The 20,852-nt window shown below is 38.8% G+C and overlaps 1 protein-coding gene across 1 annotated transcript in view; it reads right to left on the reverse strand.

Annotated features, from left to right (window-relative positions):
* Positions 1–20,852, reverse strand: part of LOC122808226 (multiple epidermal growth factor-like domains protein 10) — a 693,858-nt gene that overhangs the window by 387,083 nt on the left and 285,923 nt on the right. Inside the window, exon 2 of the mRNA XM_044079188.1 lies at positions 6,359–6,475. Within this exon, the coding sequence (XP_043935123.1) occupies positions 6,359–6,474 (116 nt within the window). The 5' untranslated portion in view covers position 6,475. The remainder of the gene's footprint in view (positions 1–6,358; positions 6,476–20,852) is intronic.

The following is a 20,852-nucleotide window of genomic DNA, read 5'->3' on the forward strand; positions in this document are numbered from 1 at the left end:
CTAAAAGGACATGTTATGATGGCCCTAATCCCCACTTCTGGACAAAGAGATGAGTGACTCATATCACTGCAGTAGCTCACATACCTTCCCTGTGCAGGGTCATGCTTCTGTGCGCTCACAATGAAAGCTACTATCGGTGGCTCAATGAACCAACCATCTGCCCCTACCAGCCATGCATTTGCATCGATCTTCCTCTGAACATATATGGCAGCTTGCAGACAGCTCTGCTTTATCCCCCCCCCCCCACTGCGTGGGCACCCCTTATCCTGCCCTGCCAACTAGGTCAAGCACCTAACCCACTAATACAACTTGGATTGCATGGGCCAATGGGGCTTTATCTTTCTATGCCCCCACAGCTGTTTGAATCTGTAACTGTTTCTCCATAAGCTTTTCTGCCAATGTTACAATTTACATAATGCTCACTGATAGATTTAAGTTGTTTTACTCTTGATGTCTTCCATAAATAAATGACATCTGTAGTTACTGGTTACCATTTCCTGATAAACATGTGCTTTCTTTTTCCTTTGCTATATGCATTTTATCTGGTTGTTTTCAGTTCATTTAGGTTCAAGTTATGACTGATAACAAACTACTTGATATCTGATGCCAGTTATGCATGAGAAATGTTATGAGTTATATTAATATTTGCCAATGTTTAATTTAAATGTAAATCTTGCTGTTATGAACTCACGTACAACTGTCTGCTGACCTTGTAACTGCATCCCTGGCTTTCTGCTAAGTTGTGACTGGAATGGGTCTTCAGAAACGTTTACCTACACTGTTAACAAGCAAACAAACAAATAGAGGCCATCTATGATTTAATATTGGGTTTCATACAGAGTAATCCTACCTGTGAGTTTCTAGGGCCCTAAACAATCAGTGCAAGGCCAATGATGATAGTTCCTATGAGCTACAGGCATATCAGCGATATCTCTCTCTGCCTTATTCCAGGAAGAAATGCGCTACAACTGACGTTTGGGAGAAGATTTTACTTTTTACTCCCAGGATGTACAGGCTACAGTCTACCTACCTCATATGGTTGAGCACTAAAATATTATCAGACAAATTTTTTTGTATAGCTTTCCAGACACTCCTGAAAGACTGGGGTAAGGTAATAGCAGGCAATACATAAGGGGTTGTCTGTCTTGTGATTTTTCCTGACAGAAAAATGTGTGCTGTCTAAATTATGTGTTATATAAAGGATTTAATAGTCCTGTTTACAGGTGCCAGAGTTCTTCTTGCAACCCTCTGCCTGCTAACCATTAGTACCTCATGCAACCTATGAGTCCATTTGTTCCTCAGAGTGGTGAGACCCATCACTGGTCCATTTGTTTGTCTGTGTGGTAACACCTGAACATAGGACCATCATCCAAACAGACATCGGTGTCTCCCAGAAGCTCCTGATACCCCTCCACATCTTCCAAGGGAATGATAGCACTGTCGGATTATGGGAGAAGAGCACATGCAGTTCCCTGTATAACTGCCCCTGATGTATATGGCTATGCTGCAACAGTATGCACCTCTGGCCTGGATTCCATGGGATGCGCCACCCAGACCCCCACTGTGTGTGTGTGTGTCACTCAAGTGGACAGCCAAGCCTATCCCATCCTCCAGGAATGGTGGGCTGTATACTGCCCACTCCCACCCTCCTTCCCCACTTCCTCCAGCTCCAGGGAGGTGCCAGACATTCTGATCCAGACTTGCAAAACCATTTTTTTAAATGGTTAGTGCTATATGCTGAATTATGAGGCAAGAAACATGAAAATCAGATGCATGAGAGATGGTTGGGATTATCAAGGACTATTCTGAGTAGGGCGCAGCTGATTCTCTCTCTCCTGGCTGCAAAGAGATTGTTAACAGTTGGTACTTTTGCTAAAGAAGGAACTTTTTTAATTTTATCTAGAATTACAGTTTGGGACTTTCATAAGGCAGTTGACTCCAACAGGTTTGAAATCATATGGAAGGTACTGGTTGGATGTGGTTGCCCTACAATAAGAATGACCTCCATACCTTATGTACTGCAGTTATTCTTTACACTAGTTCCACAAGAGACCTATTCAATATCCAAAACTGAGTCAAGCAAGCACACACATGTCAACATTGCAAGCATGTTCTCCATCTTTTTAACTATAATTTTCTTCCCTGAAGCTGGTCTTCCCTTTGTCATTGACAGACTTCATAGAGGGTTATTCTATCCTGGATATATGCATTCAAAGACAAAAGTTGTTAATGCAGCTGCCATTGACCTCCATTATGCTGAAAAATATGTCATTCTTGCTTTTATTAGGGCTGATTCCAGGCTATACTTATAGAAGCTTAGCAAGGTTAGGTGCACTTTCTGAAGAGTATAGACGTGCTCAGTCTCAGAAGACTTCAGTGCTATAACAGAAGTCCATAGCAATTCTGTAAAACAAATTACAGCAAACTGTAAAAGAAACATTAACCTTGGCTCTGTGGAGTAGAGGGATAAAGCTCTGGTTTTGACTTAGATGACCCATGCTTGTTTAGCTGGACAGGAAGCTGTAAGCAGGGTATGGTGATGATAGTGAGCTCATCCATCTTATGGGGAGGTTGGCAGCTCAGCCCACTGCAATGCTGACCTTAAAAGGAATGTGTACGTTTTGCATGCAGTGTATATGAGTTGATGTTCTGACATGCTATTCAGTAGCTAAGAAACTGAACATGTATGTGTGATGCATACATGTGTCTCACCAGGAAAGCAGTGATTGCGGGGTCTCTGCTGTCACAGGCAGGGGTAAGGTCCGGGATGAGTTAAGACCTACCATAATCATGATTGCTCACATCACCTGACTTTCTAGACAATGGGAATGACTGGAACTGTAAGTTCTTGCCCTGATCAAAGAAAGAATAAGCTGTGGGGTTCATACCATGGTTGTCACTTTAAGGAAGAAATAATAGTTCAGGTGGGCATAGGAATTTGAATACTTTATGTGTAGGCTGAAAAAAAAAGAAGAAAAACATAAGCTAGCAGTACACAATGTCAGCTTTCAAATGATCACAAGCTTACAACAACAACAACAACAACAACAACAAATGTATATACAGGTCATTGTAGCTACAACACCCATCTTCTTTCGGCTTTTCCTGGTTAGGGGTCGCCACAGTGGATAACCTGTCCGCTCATGATTGGCAGTGGAGTTTTATAGTGTCAAGTTGCCAGCCCAGTGCCCAACCTTCCACAGAAGGCACACACATGCACGCCCTCATGCCTATGGCCAATGTAGAGTGTCCAATCCACCTACAGCATGTCTTTGGGATGAAACCGGAGCACCCAGAGGAAGCCCGTGTGACTACAGGGAGGACATGCACACTCCGCACAGAAGGCACCTCAGCCAAGGATCAAACCAGAGAAGCATTTTCTGTGAGGTGGCAACGCTAACTGCTGCACCACCGCGGCAGCCCCTAGCTGCAACATCCTACATCTCTAAATTATTAATTCCCTACAGAGTTACTGTGGGGATCCAGGTACTGTCCTAGACTGGTTTGCCTCCAACCCCCATAGTTGTACTAATTTGGATTTTTAGCCAGTTAGACTGCCTCCTTTAGGGTCTTACAGGGATCAACCTTGGGTCCATTACCTTTTTATAAATCTAATTCTATTGTATGAACTCAGTCATAGGACAGGTTTACATTAAAATTACAGTGCTGGTGATACCTACACTCCTTTCCTTAAGACAAATGTTCTGCTATGTATTCCTTGTGCAAAGACTTGGAATGTATCCAAAACTAGCCGAAATGTAATCATCAGAGATTTAACCCTGCCAAGATGGCATTCCTTGCTATTCATGTCACTATTAGACAGTCAAACTTCCCAATCATTTATAATAGTGAGAAACTACAGGTTGTTGGATAGATGAGGAATCTTGGCATCCTCTTTGACAACAGATGCTTAGGGAGCAGATGTTTTCTATTGCCTGGTCATCTTGTTTCCATTTGCAAAACAATACGTGCATCACGTATTTCTCTTGCATTCTTCTGCTTCAGACCCTTGGAGGGTTGGTCGTGCATACCTTGGTCTCATCATCACATATTTCTCTTGCATTCATCTGCTTCAGACCCTTGGAGGGTTGGTCGTGCATACCTTGGTCTCATAATTACATATTTCTCTTGTGTTCTTCTGCTTCAGACCCTTGATGGTTGGTGGTGCATACCTTGGTCTCATGTCATCTTGATTACTGCATCTCCCTTCACCTAGGGCTTTCAGGTACAGAAGTCAATCAGTTACAGATTATCCATACTTTGCATACTGGTTACTTAATGATACTTTTGCAATCTGGTTATTACTGGTACTTCTGTAGCTTAATTACTCACTGGTACTTCTGCAGCCTTGTTACTTTCAGTACTTCATGTTATGAACATTTTATATCTGTTATCTGAAGCCTGTATTGAGTTCCCCATAGCTCTCAACTTTTTTGCTCAAGAATTACAGACAAAGCCAAAATAATGTTGGGGGGGCAGAAGACCAAAATGAGAGGCACTTTTTTAAATAATACTCTAATTCTATAAAAAATATAGCCTGCGATTTTGCATCCATGCAGATTTTCTCAACAGTAAGTAGTATAAAAGTAATGTTTGGCTTTATTGCCTGATTACAGTCCTCAGTGATTTATCAACAATTTTATGAATGACAGGACAAACTATGAAGCAAAATCAGGGACATTTTAAGCATTTAGGGACAGCTGAAAGTTAAAAAACGTCTTGAATTACTTTTAAGTTTCTTGCACTGGTCAGTGTGGGTCCATTCTGTCTGAAATAAATCCTCATCCTGTACAACCCCACTGGATCTCCACGTGTAATATTCTGGTCTGTGCACCTTTTTAATCAGGAACTATGCCTTTGGAATAATTTCTACTGGTGGGGTCAGAAAGTCCCCCATGCTGCAAGTTTTATAAGAGGCTGCTAATGATCTATTTGTTTAATTTCAGTTTATCTTTTAATTAAATTTATCACTATTTTTGCTTTTAATTTACAGTCCTACTGTTTGTCTATAGTGTTTAAAATGCTTTTTATTTATCACTACTTCATTTTATTTGCACTTCAATAAAACTGAATCTGAATCTGAATCCTAAAAATGAAAATACGATTTAATGCTTTTTGCAATGCAGCCATTTTGAAAGTCTGGCATCACTCCTTTGACAGTAACCCTATTTACAAATGAGTCATTCACCAAGAGGGATAAAAGATAGGACAGCAATGATTGTTATGATTTGGGTCTGGGGGTCTTGTTTCCTTAACCTAACTGCATTTATCCTTTACAGCCATGGGTAGGCATGCAATGACCTTGGAAAATAGGTTGACTCAAGCTTATCAAGCTTATGAGATATCTCTTTCCCTGTTACAGCTTTTCCAGTTCCCACCTGAGATGCTGCAGAAGCAAGAGTGAGAGGACAAGCACCCACCTACCTAAAGCTGTATTTCGCACCTTTACTCCGACTGTCAGTTACCCTAGCACATGGGTCACTGTTCAGAATTGGGTTTACAGTATCATAGGAAAACAATGTGCTCCTGTATCAAAAGGCTGACTGAGAAAATGTTATATTTTTCAGAGGTCACGAAGTACATTCCTTATTGGGAATCCTGATTTTGGTTGAATTCATAGGAAAATCTGACCTTAACAATCGCCAAGAACCCTTTTACCTTCTGGCTATCTTGGACACTGCTGTTTCTGGTCCTGCAGAATGTGAGATTTTCCTTTTCTCTCATATGCATTGAGGCTCTTAGCTTTACTTTAAAAAATGGTACTGCTGTGCTTACCACATAATTGGATTGTCTTTATACCAGAGATCATGGGATTCTTACCTATATCAAGACTTTCTATTGTGTGATACCTTAAACCTCTTGTATTAGAGGCAACATGGGATATATGCAAATTCCCTTTAAGGATATCAGGTGTTTCAGCTAAATGGCAATTCTGAATGTCCATGACTTTTTCTTTTAAGTCTATTTATGGACAATTTCAGGCCAATAAAGCCAAATCTCACTAGCTGTGGACATGCATGTTTCTGCCTTCTTATGGCATCATCAGCACAGCAAAAGTGGAATGTTTGACTAACATCTGGAAACACAGGATTGTCGTACCCAACTGATATCCATAAACATTAGGGTGTGTAGCTTTGCTAGATTTTTCTTTTTGTGTTTTTTAACTGATTGTTTTGTCTGTGTGACCTTTTTACTCATTATATCAAGACCTTGGACTTTCCTGCTTTCTTCAGATGCCATTCACTTACTGCCTTTTCAAATACCTTACGACTCAAGCATGTCTTACAAATGGTAGTTATTTTTATTTCAGGACTCATTGATGAATCTACATCTCTGAAAGAGAATACCAGTTTCTTACCTTTCCCAGCTGATGCAGACATTAGGGTCCTGGGGATGCAGTGATGATGTTATTTTCCAAAGTGCAGAAATCACCAACAGAGACAGCATATGCGTTAATACCAGGAAGTCCCCCATTCTGAAAATAATAAAATAAGTTTACAGAGTATAAATTACTTTGCACAGTAAAATCACACTGGCTCATTTTTACTTTATGAGCAATTTATTCAAGCATATTCCATCATCAGTGTTGCTAAAAGGCTGTCCTTTGTGTCTACCATACTATGCCAGTAGAAGATTAAATATTCCATATCTACACAAAAGCAGTTAAACAATTTAGCAAAGTCACCTTCCTTTACTTTATTACACAACATCTACCAACATGCATGGAATGTCTGGAAGCCATGTAGAGAATTAAGGCTATGAGCTGCTATCAAGCTTCATTCTGTAGTCCTGGGTTTCAGCCCTTTAGTTGTCATTTGCATAGTGTTTGACTCGTTGCAAGTGACTCTTCTAGTCTGGGCCTGCTTGTCATCTCTGATAAATATCATGTGTCAAGTGGGTTAACCAATCAACAAATGAATAAATAATAATGCTAAGAATGTACTTTTTGTTATGCTACAAAACAGCAGATGCATTCTTTTATTAAATAACTTGTCTGTTATTTATTTGTTATCTATACTTAAGAAATACCTAGGAGACAGTATCTGCAGGTCAGCAACATAAAACAATTAAGGTGTAGTTTCCAGGTTTTCTGCTATAACTTCAGATATATGGAACAACAAAGTATACAAGGAGAAAAAAAAAATTTCAGACACATGCATTTAACCACTTCACACTCAGTCTTTTACTTGGTATCCTCAAATACATGAATGACATTCATTGAGGAGGATGGATTAACAGACTCAAAGATGTGAACTAAGGGCTTTACAACTCATAGATGTTTGGTATAAAACCAGGATGGGGTATAGTTCTCCAATGCCTACAGTCTGAACCGGCTGCTTGGCGATGCAACATGTCTGAGTTATAGAAAAAAATTGCACAGAAAATACATTATGGTATCAAACACTCTAAGCATTACAATATTAAACATCCTATGCCAAGTCTGACAATATAAAAAATTCAAAGTAAACAGAAAAAAATCCCTGTAAATGCAACTAATACTTAGCTCTTACATAACTAAATGGTGCAGACAGCACTTTCTGGAGTTTCTACACACATCATGTCAAGAAGTCTGATATTATATGGGTTTATTGGAGCCATACTTTGTATTTTAATGCAATTTAATTATGTAAAATAAATCTGATTTTGATATAAGCTAATTGTATAATAAGAATAAATCTCACTGTAGTCTGGGGAATGTCATGTTACTTATACATGGGTAGTTGCCAATCAAGAAAAGATTGGGATGAAATTAGACAAGAAGATGCTGAGGAGGCAATGTTTAGCATACTTACAGACTCATTCATAAAGACGCTGAGTAGGCTATGTACAGCGTACTTACAGACTCATTCATAAAGAAGCTGAGTAGGCTATGTACAGCGTGCTTACAGACTCATTCATAAAAAACCTGAGTAGGCGATGTACAGTGGGCTTACAGAACCATTAATAAAGAACCTGAGTAGACAATATACAGCATGCTTACAGACTCATTCATAAAGAAACTGGGTAGGTGATGTACAGCGTACTTATAGACTCATTCATAAAGAAGCTGAGCAGGCGATGTACAGCGTGCTTACAGACTCATTCATAAAGAACTTGGGGAGGCTATGTACAGCATGCTTACAGATTCATTCATAAAGAAGCTGAGTAGGCAATGTACAGCGTGCCTACAGACTAATCCATAAAGAAGCTGGGTAGGCTATGTACAGCGTGCTTACAGACTCATTCATAAAGAACCTGAGTAGGCTATGTACAGTGTACTTACAGACTCATCCATAAAGAACCTGAGTAGGCTATGTACAGCGTGCTTACAGACTCATTCATAAAAAACCTGAGTAGGCGATGTACAGTGGGCTTACAGACCCATTAATAAAGAACCTGAGTAGACAATATACAGCATGCTTACAGACTCATTCATAAAGAAACTGGGTAGGTGATGTACAGCGTACTTATAGACTCATTCATAAAGAAGCTGAGCAGGCGATGTACAGCGTGCTTACAGACTCATTCATAAAGAAGTTGAGCAGGCGATGTACAGCGTACTTACAGACTCATTCATAAAGAAGCTGAGCAGGCGATGTACAGCATGCTTACAGACTCATTCATTAAGAAGCTGAGCAGGCGATGTACAGCGTGCTTACAGACGCATTCATAAAGAATGCAAAACAAATTCCCCAAACTGGATAAACGCCCGGTTTACACCTCAGAGCAGAATTAAAATAAAAATAAAGCAGCAAAATGACCACGGCTCGGTGAATTCAAACAGCCGTGGTCAGTTCGTTGCTTTATTTTTATTTTAATTCATTCATAAAGAAGATGGGTAGGTGATGTACAGCGTGCTTACAGACTCATACTTTAGACACTGATCTTATTTCATCAGCAGTTCCTATATTTGCATTCTTTTATGATAACCTTCCCTCTCTCATTACATCACAGATAAAAGAAATAGGAATGCATTATTATATAATAACTTATTATAACTACTACACTTTAAAGTAAGCAATAACAAACAATGTAACCATGTGGTAATGTGTTTTATATGATTGTGTACCTTCCAATTTTGTGGCTGGAAGAAATGAGGTGATGTTTACAGCCTTAGACATCCTTACGGCCAAACAGTAACAGAAAATGCACACACCATTTTAACACACGTACTTCACTGGTGTAAGTTTTTAAGTGAGTCTTTTGGGTACTTGCTGTGATCATTATCAACATTAGGAAGCAGCTGGTGAAGTGGTGAAAAAAATTATAATGAGCCTAAAGATATTTATTTATCTATTCTAACAAAGATGTTAAGAGTAGAATTGCAATAGCAAAGGACAGGGCATCAGAGGCACTCTACCACCCTCTGGAAAGTGAGTCAGTAGATGGCCAAAGAAACACTATAGGTTGCAGGACAAAGACAGAAAGATAAAGAAGATAGTCTGCCACCCTTCATAAGGGATGCCAATAACAAACTACTCACTAGTCCAAAGGCAATCAAAGTCAGATGGAAGAAGTACTTTCAGCAGCTTCTGAATGAAGAAAATACCAGAGAACCTGTGCTGTCCCACACATTGCCTATGTTGAAAGAAGAAGAGGAGCCCATCCAAAAAAAAAGGTAATAAAAGTACTGAGGAAAATGAAGTCAGGGAAAGCAGCAGGCTCAGGTGAGGTCAAGGCAGATATGATGACGATGTTGGGTGAGATAGGGGGAAACGGCTCCTGACGGTACTCATAGCAGTGTGGAGAGAAAGATGTATCTCAGATGATTGTGGACAGTACAGTGGTATCAAACTTCTGTCACACTGCATGAAAGTTCTGGAGAGAGTGACTGATAAACAAGTACATACAGTAATAGAAAGTAAGATGGGAGCTGAGCATTTCAGATTCAGATCAAGATGCAGCACAACTGACCTGATTTTTGCAGTGACACACATAGTTGGGAAGAAGCTTGAAAGGAGCTAGAAAGGGGGAAGTATTCCGAATGGGCCTTCCTAGACGTGGAGAAAGCATATGGCAAGGTCCCTAGGAAGCTGATTTGGGCAGTTCTACAGTGGTTTAAAGTACCAGAAACATTAGTCAGATTAGTGCAGGCTATGTACAAGGACCCAGTGACTCAAGTACGAACTATGTATTAGGGTACAGCTCTGGGACCACTGTTTATACTGGTGATGGACTACATTAGCAAACAGGTCAGAGGGGACAGATCAACAAAGTTGCTGAGCAACAACTTCAGCAAAGGACAATGAAAATAATGGAACTGGTTAACAGCTTCAAGTATCGGGGGGGGGGGGGTTGAGAAGAAGAGAAGTCTGAATGAGGTGGTCAAAGCTAGAATCAGATGGGCCACAGCCAAAGACCACAGAGTGTCAGGTGCAGTGTGTGACAGAAGAATGCCAAAGAAGCTGAAAAGTAAGGTGTACAAAACAGTGCTGTGAACAGCACTACTGACTGGTACAGAAACCTGGGCAGTAAAGGCAGAGCAGCTGAGGAAGATAGAGGTGATGGAGATGAAGTGCCTAACATGGACTATGGGATGTACACTATGGGACAGACGAAGAAATGTAGACAACAGAGCAGAAGCCAAAGTAGCTCCAGTTGCAGAAAAAGTCAAAAAGAATAGATTATGGTGGTTTAGGCAGATGTTCAGAAAAGCAGAAGAAATCCGTTGAAGAAGAGTATTTTCATTAGTCATTTAAACTACATAGGTAAAATGTGGAACTCACTGCCTTCAGTCATTACCTCTGCCAACTCAATGGTAACAGTCAAAAAACTTCTAAAAGGACACCTATTACTCACACTGAAAGGCAGTTGCCACCCCCCAGGTTGACCTCCTACTAGACTCACCCTACCACCCGCTCACTTTCTTCCTCTCACTTCTATTCCTTGTAGTAAGAACCACAATCTCCCATAAGGTGCTTTACCTCCTAACACCTTTCCAACAGTCCAGATGGGAACATATACCATTCCTAACCCATCCTCTACCCACAAAACAAACTCTAACTTTTTTCTCTCAAACCTATCCTACTTATGCTTGTTTCAAGCAATGTTATCTAGAATTGAGGACATCCCATGTACTATCCTACTTTTAAACTTTTTAAACCATGGTATTTAGACAAATCTTCTAATTCCAAAGAATATTGTACTTTGATTCTGTAATCCTATGCAATCTTGTAAAATCATGTGTTTTTCTGCAAAATTTGCTTGGCATATATAAATATCTTACTTGTTTGTTAATATTTTGTGAAGCTTTTCTCCACGGGCCTCCGCTGAAAATGGGCATGTATCCAGTCGGATTCTCCCAGTCAACAAATGTAAAATAAAATAAAATAAATAAAAATAAATAAATATGAATATTTTTGCATACCAAAGGTACAACTGTGGCTCGACGGGGGTTGTTTATTTAGCTCACTGTGATTCATGTCCCTGCTTTTATGTTGGAAAAACTATTAGGAAGCTGTGTTGTAGAATTTATGAACATTCATTAACAATAAGAGAAGGGGACACTAGTAATGCCCTAGCGATATATACTTTGCAGTGTGACGATTATTAAAAAATCCACTTCTTTGTGCTAGATTCTGTTGACATGAGGGACTTCTCTGGCAAGTGTAATATGCTTTTAGCATGCCAAGAGTCAAAATGGCAAATTAGACTGAATTTGGATAAATATCCTGGTTTAAATGAAGCTGTCAACATGAAATGCTTTTTACTAGTACAAAGAATTTCAATGTGATCGTGGAAAACTACAAGTTTATGTTTTACATTCACTAGTTTGATTTGTTATTTTGATTTGTATTGACATGTCACTTTAAATGCTGGGGAAAAGGGGACTGAATGTTTGATGTAATCTGTTGGGCACCATTTTTAAACCTGGTATGTGTTACATTACATTTATCTGATGGAATTCTTAGTGTATTAATAAAGAATGAAAGTGCTCATTTTAAGAAAAGGCTGCAGTGACTCCCTAAGTTTGCTAAGTGGAATGTGTTTCTAGTTTATTGGGACCAGATGGGTACTCAGTACAGTTCTGCAAAATAATGCTGCCATAAATGAAAAAAAAAAAAACTACTTCTTGCCACTTACAGATAAACCTCATAAAAAGAAGGCCTTCTGCCTCAATTCTGAACTTGCTGCAATTCTTCTTCTTCTTAAACCAAATATAGGTTATTCAATGCCTGAGATGCCTAGGCACATCACATGGATAAATTGTGCTCTCATTTTTATCCATATACCTTACTTTGTAGGTTCATAGGTGTGTACTAGGCTAATGACCCTGGAGCCTTTACAAGCCTAGCCCATAGAAGTGCCCTGGCATTGTGCTGCCTGACATTAATTTCCAGTGCCTCTATCAAGTAGAGCCACTGGAGTGATCTCCGTGGTAAACTTTCTATTTCCCATCCACTCATCAAGATTTCTCTTGAAGAGGGCCAGTGAGATGCTCTGCTTGACATGTATGGGAAGTCTATACCTGAGCATGAGCAGTCTCTGGGTTATGAACCTCCTCCAGCATGTTCTGTTGATTGTGGTAATGAGGTTGAGGTCTCTGGAGCGTGTGGGGCGGAGTGTTGTGACACCTAATGTCCCTGACTCAAATTGGATTTAAAAATGTGAGGGGCAGCCATGCTCCATTTATGTACATGCCAGATCTTCTGTTGTCATTCTCTAACAAATAATCCTCATGCAGGCCACCTGCAACCTGACTTTGCAAATGCCCTTGAGTTATTCAAATGTCCATACATGCAAATATTCTAAACTTTTGTTTTTGAGGGAAATAGAGCAAGTGGCTTTGTATATTATACAACAATCAAACCAGCAGAATGTGTTTAAATAATGGTTTCAATAAAGCCTTCTCAGTTGATTGATAAAAGAACAAGAACATTGACTGTTCCCTTTGCTCTACCTGTTGTACACTTAACTATGAAATCAATGTATTAACTGTACTTGGTTGCTTAGCCATGCAATCAGTGGATTAACTGTACTTGGCCGACACCAGATGCACTAGGTTATACCTACTCTTCTAAAAGCTCTGTTCTATGTGAATGACTGCATTATTTTTGTAGAAAAATAGACATGGGTCCTTCTTCACTACAAGAAACCTTGTACAGGTTTTATAGACTCAGTATCTTAAAAACTGGGAACAGTGTAGCTTGTTTTTTTTTCGGCAGAATGTCCCACCCAGGTGACATTGAGATCCCTTTGGAAACAGCTACTACGACCATGTACCTAGGATTTAGGGTCACCATAGTCAATGGCAGATGCAGTAGCTCAAAGCTACCATTTCTTAGTTAACAACATTTCTGAAATGTTCCAGTTATAAATGGGTTGTTATTATCACTATTTTATTATCAAACACTTATAATTACTAAAAATAAAGATAACACAATTAAGTTATATAAGCTTTCTTGCTCTTTTTCTTTTCATTAAACGCTAACAATGTCCACTAGAGCCCAATGGAAGTTACACCAAGTAATATTCCTCAGTCTGTCAAATATATAAGCAGAATCCTTTAAATTATATTGCAACTTATTCAGAAGGCCTTAAACACAGTATTTGGCAGTTTACCTACCCAGTAAGTGTTAATGAATGACATTATAGGATGCCCTGGAGGTATACAAAGTCATTTATAAATTTTCAGCAAGGCATACAATACTGGGTGAGCTTTCAGTCCCATACATAACTTTTTAACATTTTTATATTTAAAAAAAATGAATTTTTCCCTTATAGGAACAATTATTTAGTTCAGTGGGTATGAAGGTAAACTTTGATCTTCATTTTTTCTTCATCCAAAAGGGATATAAACATTATACAGTATTGTTTCTTAGACGTCAAAAATCAATTATGTTTATAAAATTTTTCTAAATCTACATTTTTTTAAATCCCAGAATTGCACATATAAGAATGATGGTTACACCATGTCTACCACCTTATGCAACTCTTGCCTGCTCCTTGTAAGTAAAAGTGGCTTGCAACTATACAAATCCTTAATTTCAAATTTATATGCAGTACAAAGTCAACTTAGAGCCATCAGGGCCATTATGTATATCCCCCCAAAAAAAGGGGTATGAATATCCCATACCTGGTGTGGCATCCCTCCTCTGAACCAGTAATCAAGGAGCCTGAATCCTCACTACAGACACGAGTGAGGGAAATTCACTTGGAACAAAAATAGATACACCCAGTATTTCCAGATGCAGCTTTCTGCACCAAGAACAATTTCCCTTAAAACCACACCATGAACACAATCAGGCTGGGGGCTGGGTTTCCCTCTCTGTCTCTCTCCAGGCCCCCAGTAAGACCTCCCACTGGCACAGCTGTAGAGTTGAGTCCTCAGTCAAGTGTTACAAGCCAAATCATTCACCTCCCTCTCTATGAAACCAGTGCCCTGTGTCCCTGCTCCAAGTAGGTTTTGAGATTTGATTTTCACACACACACACACACACACACACACACACACACACACACACACACACACACACACACACACACACACACACACACACACACACACACACACACCTTGGAAAGGCTGACACAGATTTACTAGCTATGCCCCCTCTTCCTAGACTATAAGGTAGGTACTGCCACCAAAACATTCCAAGGCCAGCTACTTTAAGGCTCATACAAGGGTTCCTTAATTATATAAGTGTCCTCCCAAACAGCCATCTTGTAAAAGTTAGATGAAATGTAATAAAAAAGTTGCTAACAATGGCTGCACTAGAGGGCATGAAAACAGCACATAATAAGATGGGCTTGTGGCAGAAGTCCATTGCAAGATACACACAACACAGTAGCAACTGATGAGACAATCACAGTCTGCAAAAAACAATGAATGCTTATCCATTAAAAAAATGTTACAAATATTATTATATCTTGGATTGAATGATGTAATAAGTTCCTTGAAATTATAATCTATTGTCTTGCTATACACATCATTCAAGACAATATAAAAATATTTTACTAAGGATGGGTATGAATTCACTATTCTATATGTATGGAAGACACACTTTGAAGCTGTAAAGGGCCTGTGAATTACCTTATGCAATTATAATATAACTGCTGTATAATTCCAACTCAGAAAATGGGAATCATTGTCATACAGACATGACCTGCTAGTTAGATGCACCGTTGGGATAATGCAATTATAAAAGTTATGGAAGTATAAATAAAATGCCAAACATTTTAGCTTCATAGGAAGTTACTAGGTTTGCAGCTCAGGACACCATTGAGGAGTCTAACCCAGCTTCCCATAGTCACTGTTTCATTAAGTGACTTGCACATGGTCACACATAGGGGAAAGAATCAAACCCTGGATCATAGGAAGCACCTTTTTTACAGCTCATAGCTGTAATCCTCTGCACTGTCACCCTTTGCAAGAGATTGTATAATACTATAGAGTTGTTGGTCAGCAGATGTTTTTCCACCTTGTATTTTTTTTTTTGCTTTGCGGCTCATTGACACATTTTTTTCTACATATGCAACTCACGCACAATCAACTAATAGCACATATGTCATGAATAATGACTGCAACAAAAAGAAGCTAACAAATTATATACTAAAAAGGACAAAGAAAGATTATAGTTCTGATGCAAGTTTCAGTAATGGAACAAAAATTAGTACATTTCTGAAAAGGGTTATATCGTGCAACATAGAATATTTTTGTCACAGGAAATGTTACATAAACTAAGTAACTGTGAGACTTCGACAAGTTGGACAACAAGTTAGGCAATAGCCATTTTAATGAGTAGTAGTGACAACAATCATTTTAACGACTAATAAAAAGTTAATGTTGAAGTTTAAAAAATAGATTCCTTGGATTTAAGAAATTGGATTGGAAGTATGTGCCTGTGAAAAGAATTTATAAAATGGGAGTGGTGGTGGTAGGGAAGTTGTTATGAGATGCATCTGTAGCTTGTAAAACAGCAGGAATTATTTGTTGGACGATGTGTTCCAGTAAATTATTTTGTTCAAGAAATGACTAGAAGTTTTAAGATGTGAACCTGAGAACATGCCAAAGTAATAAAGAACAACAGCCTTGCATGTGTAACTACTGCTTAGTACGGTGCTGGGGATAAGAGCAGTTTACCTTTAGGTCATTTATAACATCAAGCATTTTCCAAAAGGGGAAGTTCATTTTCAAAAGGAAAGGATATTCTGGATTTTGCAAAATAAAGCATGCCAAAATGCCTTTTTTAAATAAAAGACATGTTGCAATAACTTGTTTAAAATGGGTGTTTCTTTTTCTTTTTACTGTCTGCATAGAAAATAAATTGCTTAATAGTTTTAAACAATACAATATACTTTAACATTGCTGTGTATGAGTAACAAAGATCTTTGCTTTTTTGCCATTTTGTTAAAGCATCTCTGATCCCTTCATACACTTTTAGTGTTGTTCCAGAAGACATTTGACCATTTATATTCTGCAAAGTGCTGAATGGAGGTTGTTTAATATATTTTCAATAATATTTAATATACTGACTGTAGTATGTAATTTTCTCACTGCTGTTAGTGCCTTGAATGTTATTGATGAAACACACCATAAATTAATTCTCATTTCACAACACATTCCCATAAAGGTAAAACAAGGAAACATACCTGCACCACTGTTAGCATGTTTCATACTTATTGACACATTTCACTTTACAGAATCACTCTGAGGGAATGATAATGAATGGTGTGTGTGTGTGTGTGTGTGTGTGTGTGTGTGTGTGTGTGTGTGTGTGTCTGTGTGTGTGAGAGACACATGTTCTTACTTCCTCCCATTGGGCTGTGCCTGGTGTAAATCCTTTGGGAATCACCCAGAAAACAACCTCACTAGTTTCCCAAATCACTTTTAATGACCACTGTGAGTCCAACAAATTAGAAGTTCCATACCTTTCAACTGCCCCTTATTTTATCTCATAGTTTTGCCATGCCCCTCATAAAATGTCAAATTATTGAGAATTACAATTAGTAAGTAATGCCATGCATTCGATTCTTACACTTTTAGTTGATAAAATGCATACTGATGCAAAACCTGTTATATTAATATTTGTAAGTGAATAATAATAATAATTAAAAATTCTCTCTGACTTTTGGAATTTGCCCCCAGTCATTGTTGGCTTTGTTCAGAATTCTTGAGCAAAGAAGTTGATGTGCTCCTTACTTGATCCCAGAAAGTCAGTTGAGTCCTGTAAGGGCTCTTCATTTCCTCCACTTGTATCCATGAGCTCATCCTTTCAGTCACTATCCAAAGATAGTGAATACAATGTAACATGCAGAAAGACAGCTTCATCCTTTGATTGAGCTTTGCCTTTAACACTAATGTCCAGTGCAAATAATGCAGTATTAATAACACCATAACCACCCAGTCTCCTGACCCCTCCACTAATGACCAAAATCCCTAGATACTTTACCACTTCAACTTGGAATAGCTGCTCCCCAGTCAGCTGTAGGGAGTAAAAAGACCCATAACCTCATATTTAGATGTATTGGTTTTCATCCCAACAGTTTTAGACTCAGCAGTGTGGATCAGTGGTAGGATCCCTTCCTCACAGCTCCAGCGTCTGGTGTTCAGTTCTGACTTCTGGTCATCTTGTGGAGTTTGCAAATTGTCTTTGTGTCTGAGTGAGTTTTCTCCCACCTCCTAAAACCATGCTGCTTGATGGGCTAAATGACAATGTCCACATACTTACTTTTCTTCTTGTGAGACAAGTCACAGCTGAAAAGGGTGTAATTAAAAAAAAAAGCTTCAACTATAGCCTAAAGCACACATTACCTTGGGATAAAGAAGACAACATCTTTAAACAACAAAGTAAAGAAGCAACCATCATGTCCTTAAAGTGGATAGTCCAACTAGCATGGCCAAATCCAGTTTAAGAACACACAAAATGTTTAATAAAAAAGATAAAACAGATAAGCGCTTTCAAGCATTATGCTCTTCTTCAGATCTAGAATCACAAGCTATAAGGCAGCACTTTAAACAGAAACACACATTCCATTCAATAAAAGCTATCCAATCAGAAAATGCAAGGAATATATCAATGAAACAGGTGATGTGAATGTAATGCAAGTCTTAAATGTACAGTCCCATTAAGCCCAGGAGTCTTTTCCACTTCCAGCCTCATGATCCACTTCATCACTGCCAGTTCAGTACTATGAACAATTTTACCTGCCATCTTATTCTTCTTCAACAGCTGTAAAACCAAAAATGAAAAAGTATACCCTGGATTCATAGAACCATGTTTCATAAGCCCATTCATCATATTCTTAAGCCAAATATCACTCATATGCTTCAAGATTATTTCTTTAAAAGGCCTGCTAGTTTTCCCCACATAGAAGTGAGGGCATTTACTACAGACTGCCAGGTACACCAAATCACTACTTCTACAATCGGCATACAGCCTGGGACTAAAAGGGAAACAAGTCAAAGGGTGCTGAAAATTTTTGGCACTTGAAATATGACTACATGCTTTACATGACAAACAAGGAAAGATCCCAACCCTGTAAGATCTAAGAGGACTGCTGCTATTGTCCAAACTAGGACCGTAGTATAACTGTCTCTTCAGAGGCATAGCATTCTTGAAGCAGAAACTAAGTTTGTTGCCTACTGCTTCTCTAATGCACTCATCTTTCTGAAAAATTGACTAGCTCATTTGAATAATATCACATACCCTACTGATGTTACTAGAGAAAGTCAAAGTCACACGCACATTGTTGTCACTAGCGATATTCTGCCTTGCATGATATGATCTCTGTCCATCTCTCCTTCTGAAAGAAGGGGTCCCATCTGTAGACCTGAGTGCCAACCTCTCAGTCATCCCTCTTTGTACTTCTCTTTGCCGCTCTCCTCTACTAATAAAATAGCTTTTCAAATCCTCAGAGGCAGTTCGGAATTCGGCCTCATCCGTACGCAGCCTGGAAATTCTCGGAAACTGACCTTTAAGGACATTGGGGTATACATGGGTAGAGCGCACACTGGACCAATGCAGCAGGCTATTCCTCCGGCACTCCTTGCGATACAGTTCAGTATCAAGTCCACCATTCTCATTAATGGTCAGGCGAGCATCAAGAGATCTATGCTAACATGCAACTTTGTAGAAGTAAACCTGAGAACAGTGGTGTAGCTAGACTTTGTGCTGCCCAGGGCTGTTTTTGAGTTTGACACTCCCCCCTCACAAAATCATGGTCAAATGGTTCCTTTCCCCATACACATCCTTCCCCCTCGCAGCCATTCCAGAGTCCCATTACTTAGCTATTTATCCCCATTTACCATAAACACTAATGTGCATACTGCTTTATGTTTTACGTCTACAATGATTATTTGGATTTCATTTAAAACTTTTATTTTTCTCTGCCCTTGAAACTCACATTCATTGAAACCCACATTCAAAGAAAATGCATCTGGCCAGTGGCAAATAATGTTTACCTTTGAGCTGTTTTCAAATCATAGGCCCCTTGCAGACATATTTAAGCCCATGCAAACTTACATGTGTTCTTTGATTCACCTTCCTGATTGTATTAAACGATATTCCTTGTATAATACAGCACATTTGTTGTGTGTTTTAAATTTACTGTTTTTAACATTTTTCCAGTAAGCAATGAAACAAAATGTATGAACCAATAATGACAAAACTGCCCAATTCAGAACATTTGTATCATAAAAGCCTACACAAACCTCTGTCATTACAATCCACCAATATCAGTAAATATGCACAAACTCTGCAGAGGTAAAAGTCATCTAAATAATTCCACATTAAAGAGATCTGTAACTAATGAAGAGGTTGCTGCTAGCAAACAACTTTATATTTCATTGTTTCTTCTACAAATAAAGTGCCTGTTGCCCTTAAATAATAAATTGATTATGTTTCATTAGAAAATAAGCTGGTAATATTGCAATAGGGAATGAATGGCAAACTGATAACAGATTCATAATTATTAGGTATCTCTTCCAAAGGAGACAACATTCTTAGAACTGCAGCATCCAGCCCCCTTTAAAGTACAACACAGTACAGTATCAGCAATCAATCTACATACTGTGGGAACAGAACCCACAGCCTTCTACATCAAAAGCAAGCATACTACCTGTTGTGCTACTGACAATGCAAACCAGCTGTGCATAAGAAGCACTAAACTACTCTTCTGAAGCTCTCAGCTCCTTGTAAAACCCACTTGACACTCAACTATCTCTCTCTCAACTTTGCAGCACAAGAAATCTGGAAAAAAAGCCAACATTTATTGGGTGGAGGACAAAGGCCAAAAACCAGAGACACATTTTAAACATTGTTTGTATAATCTTAGAACGTTTCTAGAATAAAATGTTTTGTGTTGCCATGTGTTTCCTGACAGAAAGGAAAACTGAAACTTAAATGGTTATCATTATTTAATTAATTCAGTTCTCACTGATTTGTCAGAAAACCACAGATTTTAAGAGGAACAGACCAAAAGTATAAGCTAAACATTCTGTGAAAATCTGGACAGCTGAGAGCTATTGACTCAACTCCTTGAATCATAAACAAGTGGTGGTATGGGTAGAGAATTCAAGCTCTTGCTCCTTGTACGTAAGGTACAGAGTTTGAGCCTGAGTAACAGTAACCACCAGGTAGACCTAACTGGGGCATTTAAAACACACACACACACACACACACACACACACACACACACACACACACACACACACACACACACCAAACTAAATTCCCTTACCTGAAGCAGCAATCAGACAGGAAGAAGTTGAACACTCATAAACACAATATTTCAAATAGCATGGGTGTTCTTACTAAATGTGACAGTCCCCAAAAAGTACCGCCCCTCTCACCCCCCCGCTAGGTACCCCACTGCCTGAGAAAGAAGGTGATCTCATTCAAATATTCAATAAATTAATTCAATCTTTCCAA

This window comes from Protopterus annectens, chromosome 8.part0 (assembly GCF_019279795.1).
Source record: "Protopterus annectens isolate FY-2018-M chromosome 8.part0, PAN1.0, whole genome shotgun sequence".
Lineage (NCBI taxonomy): Eukaryota > Metazoa > Chordata > Ceratodontiformes > Protopteridae > Protopterus > Protopterus annectens.